This window comes from Hypomesus transpacificus, chromosome 15 (assembly GCF_021917145.1).
Source record: "Hypomesus transpacificus isolate Combined female chromosome 15, fHypTra1, whole genome shotgun sequence".
Taxonomy (NCBI): domain Eukaryota; kingdom Metazoa; phylum Chordata; class Actinopteri; order Osmeriformes; family Osmeridae; genus Hypomesus; species Hypomesus transpacificus.
Window position 1 is genome coordinate 9,931,860 of NC_061074.1, and position 10,000 is coordinate 9,941,859.

Consider the following 10,000-nt stretch of genomic DNA (forward strand, 5'->3'; position numbering starts at 1 on the left):
AGGGGGTGAGCTCCGTCCTTCTGGGAACTTCCAACCCCGAGCAGCTCACAGAGAACCTGGGGGCCATCCAGGTGATCACACACACACACATACTGCACACACACACATTACTGCACACATTACTGCAGACACAGACACACACATACTGCACACACACATACAATTTCCCTTTTTTGTTTGCTTTTCTCTCTGGTTCTCTGTCTCTCCTCCTCAATTCTTACTCTCTCTTTCCTTCTTTCTTTATCTCTCTCTTCCCCCCCTCTTTCTCTATCTCTCTTTCCACCCTCTCTCTCTTCCTCTTGCTTTATCTCTCTCACACTCTCTCTCTGCTCTACTGTTCTCTACAGGTGCTTCCTAAAATGACGTCTCACGTGGTGTCGGACATTGACCACATCCTGGGGAACAGGCCGTACAGTAAGAAGGACTACCGCCCCTAGACCACCTGGACTGCTGTGAACCCCTGGACCTTCTGCCCTCATCCTGTGTCCAGGGGCCCGGCTCAGCCCAGCTTGTTCATGTCTAGCCTAGCCAACCCAGGTCATCCAAGCCCAGTTCAGTTTGGTGCTATCCAGTCCAGATCAGCTCAATGTCTCCTTCAGCATTGTCCAGTTCCGTTTAGAGGTATCCAGACCAGCACACGCTGCTCAGCTGAAACCAGTCCACCTGCAGCCTAACTAACGTGGATCATCCAAAACCAGTACGGCACAGTCTGGTTTCGCTAACTCCAACACGACTCAACTAAACCCAGCTACGCCTATCTAGACTCCGCCCAATCTAATCCAAGTCAATTTAGCTAAACTGAGCCCAGTTTCGTCCAGGTTAGGTTCACCTCCAGTCAGGCTGGGACGTGAACACGTAGTGACAACACCTATGCATGTTTACTTCTCTGCTCTGCCCCATTTCTCTAGATGAGTAGATTATAGATCAACTACTCCAAAGGTGTAACAATGACAACACTATGTTATAAGCTTCTAACTACAGTGCTTTTCTAACCAACTCCTCTCCAGTAAATCTAACGCCAAAGGCCTCTTGGATAAGCGTAGAACCGTAGGACATTATGTCTCCGTGTGTCAGTGTGTCTGTGCGGGTGAGGGGCTTGTGAAGCATGTCGCACCCTCCCTATGGTTTTAAAGAAGAACCGCAGCCCTGCTTCAATAGAACTGTGTGAAACCTAACTTAGAAAACAGGCCAAGTTCTTCACCCGCGTCTTGCATCCAATCAGGAGACACCTGCCTCTTCCTTTGCCTGTGAATTAATCGCGCCTTCTCGATCGCTAACGTGAGTCTGTGTGACTTACAGACAGACCAGTTCTAACTGCTACTGTTACTTGTCCCCAAGCTAGACAACGGCAGAAGAGATCTGAAAGAGGAAAAAATATATACTATTCTTCAAACATACATGTTTCTGTTCTTTTTAGGTAAATGTATGTTTTTCAGGCGTGTATGTACAGTCAATTTGGTCAAGCAAACCGAGTAACATAATCAAAAACAACCTCAAGCATCTTTTCTCTCTGATGAACAATACATGATATATGACTAACTTATAAATTTGACTTTGCTATAAATAGACTGTAAATAGCGTTTAGTTGTGTTCTCCCTCAGTAGCACAAAGCATTTGTTTGGTTCTGTCTCTTCCACCTATCGGTCTCCTCCAGACCTGAAGTCATCCACACGTTCACTGACAGGACTGGTTCTGAAACTCAGGAGAAAGTTGACATCATCTGTGTTCATGTTGGAACCAGCCTCCATCCTGCAGAGTGCCTTGAGCCCTGCTGTTAGGATCCAGGGTGGCTGCATTCCATTCCGGAAGGTTGCGTCCTCATACTTCCTTCGCAAAGGTGACAAAAAAAGGTTGGAAGTTATTCCTTGGGCCAGGTTTCCCCTCACAACCCAGTCTGAGGCATGAGCAGAACTGTCTGAACTGAGGAGACGACCCCCCGTGAATGAGGAAGTGGCCTGCCTGGGTCCTACACCAGGATACTGTGTGGCAAAGGCTTTGTTCCATTTCTGTCACTAAACCCTTTCTATTACATTTTCCACCGGCTGGATGGAAGCAAGGAATTCCTTCACTTCATCCAGTCCTCCAAGGTCCCATGATTAAGAAATGGGTTGGAAGTTAATGAAAGGCAACAGAAATTGTAATGGAACAAGGTTGCCAGCTTTTGCTATCTGAACTTCGTCCGTTCTTCTGACAATACATTCGTCGGAGGAAAATACAGAATATATGTATTCTAGTCAATACCATTAGTTTGTCTGGTTTTGCTATGTTTTGTACAGCATGTAAAGTTGTAGATGGAACAGAAACATTTATTAAATAACCTTTTGATTTATTTTGCGGTTTTGAATTGTATCCATGTGGCTGTCTGTCTGGTTACTTTCCTTATCTGAAAACCTAGACTTGTGTATATAGCATATATATACATATATATAAATTAGAGCTTGATTAAATAAACACAGAATGCCAATGAAACAAGCCTGTTTCTGTCTCAGGTGATTTAGTTGTCTCATTTGTGACAATGGTGCACTACAGAACAGGGCAGGGCGCAAAATAGCCTCGTTAAGCTCGTTAAAGTTGGGATTTAAGTGTGTATGTAACGAGGGAGATTAAAACCCACGTCTCCCAGGTGAACGGCCAACCTCAAACACAAAAGCACAAAGTTGTCGTTTACGTGTATAAGTGACGGTCTCTACATCTCGAGGTTCAAGCTCGCCTTATAGTCCTTCAACTGCACGTGAACCCTTGCTAGGCTAGCAGAGGTAGAGAAGAGCTGCACCTGTAAAGTTATAAAGGCACACAAGCACAGTTCAGATCCAGACACTTTTATTAGCATACAAAAGAAAAAAGGATAGACGTGAAACCACCTCCAGACGCTTGGTCATGAATTCCATGAAAGCCCATATCTGAAATGGCCATTTCTTTTTGACTCCCCCCACTACCCCATTACAAACATCATCCCCACATCCATTACAAAATAATGAACCCTTAACTTTGCCGTCCCACCCCCCACAACCTCCATCCTCCCAGCCAACGACAGCTTGTCCCCTTATCTTCAGTCGTTCTTTTCATTTGTTCACTTATTCCGTTCCTCCTTTACTTGGATCCGGTAGACAGCAGGGCAATGAGGCCAGAAGAGGCACTGATAGACAGGATGTAGTTACTGGAGAGGAAAAGGGGGTTAAGGAACAATCACAAACACCTGATCTGAACAAAAACACCTCACAGTTAAGACAGTCTGAATGACAGCTAGCGGAAAAATGTTGAACAGCGATGCATTGGCTTGGAACATTCTAGTTTTGGGAGAGGCTGGAGTGTCAGGAGACGAGCTCTCTGAGTAAACATGGCGTCTGTCTGAGGCTCTCCTCAGTCGTCATGGAGACGTAAGGATACACGGTGGGGTTGAAGTTCCTGAGCAGGAAGAAGGAGGCGATGATGACTAGGACGAGGAAGAGGGTGTTATTGTAGAAGATGGAGAAGGTGGTGGCCTCATAGTCAGCAACCTCGTTCTTCTTCCACAGGATCCTGACACAAAGAAGACATTGGGTAAGTTTCAAGGAACAATCCGGAAAACATACACCTGTGCGCTTTGGGATGTACAATTGTAGTCATATTTCAGAGACTTATCATTAAGATACAATACAGGGGGGATTTTCCCCTGCAACCTCATAATTGTCTGTCAAAAACGATATGCCTCCGCCCCTCCCACACTACATTCTCTACAGTAATAATTGATACAAGGGTTTCTTTCAGATCAGTGTGAGTTCTGCATCTTTGTATTCATATCTATGATGTAATCACTCATCTCGACATTCTGAGAAGACTGGAGGATCTCTCAACCAATCACAAAACAGTTTGACCCACCGCTCGTCCTTCTCCTTGCGGGACATCTTGCGGTTGTCGGCCTCGGACAACTTCCTGGTTACCTCCTTGGAGACGGCATCTTCACGCTTCTGAGCCACTCTGAAAGAGAGAGAGAGAGAAAAGACCATCCTTAATTTTAGCACCGAAAAGACTTAACTGGAACACGTCTTTCTAATGTGTCTTTAATCAATCCACCATGCGTGCGATGTGGAAATACCATTAGGTAAGCACATGATAGATGTTGCTGTTTTTGTTACTAAAAACAATACTTTGCAACTTGGAGATTACATTCTAGAGAAAAGTATCTTGTCTTGACACACAAGTCATAGATAACACTTACACACAAAGGTCACAGTTCAACATGGAAGCGTGTTGTGTTTCTGCTTACTTGTGCTTGAGGACGAATTTGACGTTCTTGTAGGCGAAGGCCACCAAGTACGTGCTGACGAGGGTCATGACTCCGTACAGGACCGCGGACTGGACCAGGTCCATGTGCCAGATCCTCCAGAACAACCCTAGTTAACCACAGCCACACCAGACGTCAACCACCTAATCTGCAGCCGTAGACGAGTAATGGCTCTTCACATGTCAACAAGGTAAACATAGAATACTACTACACAATTCATAGATGCATGAAGCCGTGCTATTTATATAGTTCAAAAACGATTTGACAGCTTGAAGGTATCCTAACCCAGCTAGCTTTCTAGCTAGGCTTTGCCTTAAGTTTAACTGGGTAAAATGGGAGCTTTCGGTAAATTAGCTAGCTCCACCTAAAGCAAAGTGAAGTTGTAGATAGCTCATGTTCTTAACTTGAAAACACATGGGCTCGATTTCATAATGGTCAAGTTGTCCAGCAAGCTACGTGGCTATAGTTAGCCATCTAACAGGCATAGCATCCGATGCACTGTAAATGAATTGGACCAAGCTAGCTCGCACTCAAGCTACATAGCTAGCATTAGCTTCCCATCTTGATACTTACAAATGGGAATCGCTGAGACGATGAGTGCATTCCCGTAAAAAAGCGCGGTGGACTTGGCAGAAAGATTTCTGCTAAAGTCTTGAAGCAGAAGATCTTCCTCGGATTGCTGTTTGTTGCTACCTTTGGGTGCCATGGCTCGTAGATGACCGGTAGTCTCGAGCTTTACGCTGAAAGAAGACTGACACGTAGGTGCACAGAGGGTTTGAAAAAGCTTACGACGCGTCAGCACAAACACGGAAGTCGACCGTGATTGTACGGAAGTTGTCACTATGGGGTTCCTCTTCGTTGATCGCCTTGCAATTATACTTCAAGTCCACTAGAGGACGATCTTCACCCATTAATTATTCCAGTATGGTGTCACTGTAATTGCTTCTCTTCAGGAAAGACAAGCGTTTAATTCAAAGCATTGGCAAACCAGAAACATCAGGAAGTGCACGTTACCCTTGTTGTCTTGTGCTGCAGACGACATATTGAAATTGCACAGAAACCGGTTGAACTCCTATCAGGCATACTTTGTCATGCACAAATAAGTAAATTAAGTACAAAAGTACACAGAAAGAATGGACATATTGCTACACGATCTACAAAAATCAGACTACAAGGTTTTTTAAAATAAACATCCGCAACAGACCAGAATGATGAGTGAGTGTGTGCGTGTAATCTTGTACTCCTGTGTGCGTGTAATGCGTGTGCAATCTTTTTCCCCCATGCGTGTGTGGCATAGTGCATGTCCAGTTACTGCATGCCTGCCTGTTGGGGTTAGACTAAAACAAGACACACCAAAAGACCTGAACCCTCTAGCATATGCTTAACCCCCTGCCAGGCAAATGTTAGTGTGTGTGTGAGTGTGAGAATGCAACGCAGATAGGCAGACTTGCGTGATTGCGTGATCAGAGCAAGCTCAAGGATTAAACATGCACTTCAGGGGTGCAGAAAAGTACAAAGAGACACAAAGGGAGAGAGAGAGAGAGTGAGAGAGACACACACACAATCCCATCCACTGTTTCAGTTACAGAGGGAAGGAGGAAGTGAGAGAGAGATAGTGAGAGAGAGAGAGAGAGAGAGAGAGAGAGAGAGAGAGAGAGAGAGAGCAAGAGAGAGAGAGAGAGAGAATGCCACAAGGCCTGCCAAGAGAATGCCATGCAAGGTTGTTGTGTCCCCCTCCCTCCCTCCCCTCCCTCCTTGGTGTGTCAGCTTAGTTCAACCCTGATGACATCATAGCCATCACTCACAACATTACTACAGGGCAGACAGACACACACACGGACTTCAGCAACATGAAATGATCCGAAGTGAAAGATGCAGTGCCAATGAGCTGTGTCACACACACACACAGTTTAGGCTCCTTGTTCCAACCCGGGGATGAACTCTGGTAAATCACTTTCCACAATGACAATTTCCATATCAGTTATCCGCTCTTACTATCTGAAAACCAGCTTCAGGCCAAGTGTATGCGTGTGTGTGGGCGATATTGTGTCAAATGCGAATTAGCGAGTCAATTCCAGCCAGACCCTACAAGTGCACATTTTTCCCCTCCATGTCCTCCAGACTGCCACCCCTTGCATGGTATTATTGCTGCAGCCAGATCGCTCGGCAACAAAACACGACATACACAGTCAGACACCCAGACAGCCAGTCACACGCACATACATGCTCGCTCTTTCTCCATCTCACACATGAAAGATGAAAGAGGCTGCCTGTACACAGGGCAAGACCATGGGTGAGTCGTTTGGCTGTCTGACTGACGATCCACACTGTCTGCTGTGGATAGAGAGAGAGAGAGAGAGGAAGAGAGAGAATAAGACAAGAGAATAAAAAGGTAGGACATCCAATCAAACCCATTACTCTACTGTTCTACCGTGGAGGGGGTGGGGGGGTGGAGGTAGACGGATGTAGAGTGTGTGAGAAGGGCAACAAGTAGATTGTTAGGACGGAAGGGGGGGAGATCCCCTAATCCAAAGACACCTGTGTGATGACACCTGGGGCGTTGTCCTGGCGTGACAGGACCAGACGTTACGGCTCCTGTTGTCCCTCTGTTCCTCCACACGAGGCCCCGGCTGTCCTGCCGACGGACAGAAGGACCTCACGGGCCTCGCCCTCCTCCCACATCCCTTCACATTCTGTCTCTTTCTCACTCTTTTTTTTTATTTGGCTCAAAGGAAGAGTGGTGATGTGGGATGTGGGTGGCAGTGTGGAAGGAAGAAGAGGGAAAGAAGAACGGAGAAGAGAAGACAGGAGGAGAAGGGAGGAGAAGAGAGGAGGAGAAGGGAGGAGAGGAGAGGAGGAGAAGGGAGGAGAGGAGAGGAGGAGAAGGAAGGAGGAGAGGAGAGGAGGAGGAAGGAAGAGAGGAGAAGGGAGGAGAGGAGAGGAGAAGGAAGGAGGAGAGGAGAGGAGGAGGAAGGAGGAGAGGAGGAGAAGGGAGGAGAGGAGAGGAGGAGAAGGGAGGAGAGGAGAGGAGAAGGAAGGAGGAGAGGAGAGGAGGAGGAAGGAGGAGAGGAGAAGGGAGGAGAGGAGAGGAGAAGGAAGGAGGAGAGGAGAGGAGGAGGAAGGAGGAGAGGAGAGGAGGAGAAGGGAGGAGAGGAGAGGAGGAGAAGGGAGGAGAGGAGGAGAAGGGAGGAGAGGAGAGGAGAAGGGAGGAGAGGAGAAGAGGAGAAGATAGAAGGGAGGAGAAGAGGAGGAGAGGAGAAGATAGAAGGGAGGAGACGATAGGAAAAGAGAGGAAGAGAGAGAGGTGGAGAAGGGAGGAGAAGGCAGTGAAATCATCTTCTTTCAAAGGAACCTACACATGTGTTTACACTTTCAGAACAGATTTGCAGTAAATAGTTTCTTTTCTGTGGTTGAGTGTGTGTGTGTGTGTGTGTTAGTCTGTGTATGTCTGTAACTGTAGGTGTATGTGTGAGTTAGTGCGATAGAGATTAATATTATAATAGCAATCGTAATTTTAAAAAGTTTACAGTATCTCAATTTGTATCCCACTTCCTCTCTCCCTGACTTTCCCATTCGGTAAGATGTTTAATTTCAAATACTGGATAGGGAACTTAACTTGTCATGGAAAGTTTTCCAAATAAAGACACACTTGAGAGAGTTTAAGCTCTTCATACCAGTGACTTAGTGGCTTTGTGTGTGTGAGTGTGTGTGTGTGTTTAGCCACTGGGCAGAGACATAAGGCCACTGGTCTGCCAGCTCTGCTCTCAGAGCTTGAGAAACTAAACAGAAGATGTTGACATTTTGGCAGCGAAGGGAGGCTTACTGCTTTATCTGCATCTCAAAGGTCACTGTGTGTTTTGGAGCATCAAGAGTGTTTGTGCGTGCAAGTGTGTGTGTGTGTGCACGGTGGGGTGAGACTGGCCATGAGTAATTTTGTGCCTCAACGTGTCTTTGTGTGTTGTTCATTAAGTGTTTGTGTCCTGTCTGTTCAAAAGGATCAACATTTATTCATTTAGTTATTTGGCAGATGCTCTTATCCAGAGCGACTTACAGTAAGTAGAGGGACATTCCCCCCCATCAACAGAGGTGCTGTGGTCGTGGTGGCAGACACAAACAGCTCAGCAGGAACGCACCACTCCAGCACAGCTCAGCAGGAACGCACCACTCCAGCACAGCTCAGCAGGAACGCACCACTCCAGCACAGCTCAGCAGGAACGCACCACTCCAGCACAGCTCAGCAGGAACGCACCACTCCAGCACAGCTCAGCAGGAACGCACCACTCCAGCACAGCTCAGCAGGAACGCACCACTCCAGCACAGCTCAGCAGGAACGCACCACTCCAGCACAGCTCAGCAGGAACGCACCACTCCAGCACAGCTCAGCAGGAACGCACCACTCCAGCACAGCTCAGCAGGAACGCACCACTCCAGCACAGCTCAGCAGGAACGCACCACTCCAGCACAGCTCAGCAGGAACGCACCACTCCAGCACAGCTCAGCAGGAACGCACCACTCCAGCACAGCTCAGCAGGAACGCACCACTCCAGCACAGCTCAGCAGGAACGCACCACTCCAGCACAGCTCAGCAGGAACGCACCACTCCAGCACAGCTCAGCAGGAACGCACCACTCCAGCACAGCTCAGCAGGAACGCACCACTCCAGCACAGCTCAGCAGGAACGCACCACTCCAGCACAGCTCCGGCTGAGAGACAGAGACAAGGGAGAACGGCCAGTTACAGGGCAGGTCTTCTCAGGAACAAACAGGGGCAGGTACTTAACTGAAGTACTTCTGAACGGGAAGGAAGGAGTGCAGTGTTGTGGTGTTGGGTGTGAGAGCAGACCGTGCGTGTGGGTGTTTTGTGTGTGGGTGTGTTTTGTGTGTGTTTTGTGTGTGTGTTTAGTGTGTGTTTTGTGTGTGTGTTTTGTGTGTGGGTGTGTGTTGTTTCTACATAAGGCGTTTTTATCTTCCAGGCCACGTTGACCTTGGGTTTCTGGCCAGATACTAATCATGCAGTCTCAACAGCTGTGCTTCATACATTCACTTTATTGCCTCCCATATGTGTGTGTGTCTGTGGGTCTGTGTGTGTGGGTGTGCGTGGGTGTGGGTGTGTGTGTTTGTGCATGTCTACATGCCATTTGTAAGTGCATATGTTTCTGTGCCTTTGTGTGTGTGTGCCTTTGAGGGGGTTTGTTGGTGTGTGTATGTGTGCGTGTGCACATTTCTGCGTGTCTGTGTAAGCGAGTATATATTTGTTCCTGCGTGTGTGTGTGTTTCTGAGAAACACCATCTGGAAAGCAGGGGGAGTCAGATGGAGCGCTTGGAAAACATATGGAACATAATAGGAATTCTTGCTTCCATGTATGTATGACCTGGCACACACTTAACCCGGGCTACAGGGAGGGCTGGCTTGGGTGCTAGTCTATCTCTGGGCCTTGGTGCCTATCTGTCCCCGCTCCAGACAACAGCCGAGGCTTTAGCTCACATGTCTAACACATTCTCTCACCTCTTGCATCTGTCTGTCAGTCCGTTGGTCAACGGCGATTGTGTCCCCTGTCTTTATTTTTAGGTTTAAGCGTTAAATCAACACATTTTCCGTTACTTCGTTTTGTACTCAGCTGTGTAGCACCGTAACCTCACATTACCATCGGTGTCAACAGTCAAACAGGAAATCTGATTTAAGAGAGAATACCCACATCCTCAATTGACGTCACTCCGCTGGTTGTCAACGATGCAG

General features: G+C 47.4%; 2 protein-coding genes across 2 annotated transcripts in view; one reads left to right on the forward strand and one right to left on the reverse strand.

Moving 5' to 3' along the window:
• The window catches only part of kcnab1a (potassium voltage-gated channel subfamily A regulatory beta subunit 1a), a 26,730-nt gene extending 24,275 nt beyond the window's left edge, over nucleotides 1-2,455 (forward strand). Inside the window, exons 13-14 of the mRNA XM_047036531.1 lie at nucleotides 1-71; nucleotides 348-2,455. The exon at nucleotides 1-71 is cut by the window's left edge and continues 18 nt beyond it. Coding sequence (XP_046892487.1) covers nucleotides 1-71; nucleotides 348-437 — 161 coding nt within the window. The 3' untranslated portion in view covers nucleotides 438-2,455. The remainder of the gene's footprint in view (nucleotides 72-347) is intronic.
• Nucleotides 2,456-2,803: 348 nt separating this feature from the next.
• On the reverse strand, nucleotides 2,804-5,813 carry ssr3 (signal sequence receptor, gamma). Its single transcript, XM_047036293.1, has 5 exons — nucleotides 4,838-5,813; nucleotides 4,247-4,373; nucleotides 3,859-3,957; nucleotides 3,388-3,519; nucleotides 2,804-3,157 (listed from the first exon to the last, which is right to left on the reverse strand). The coding sequence occupies exons 1-5, from the start codon at nucleotides 4,968-4,970 to the stop codon at nucleotides 3,091-3,093; spliced, it is 558 nt and encodes a 185-aa protein (XP_046892249.1). The 5' UTR covers nucleotides 4,971-5,813; the 3' UTR covers nucleotides 2,804-3,090.
• Nucleotides 5,814-10,000: the final 4,187 nt, after the last annotated feature.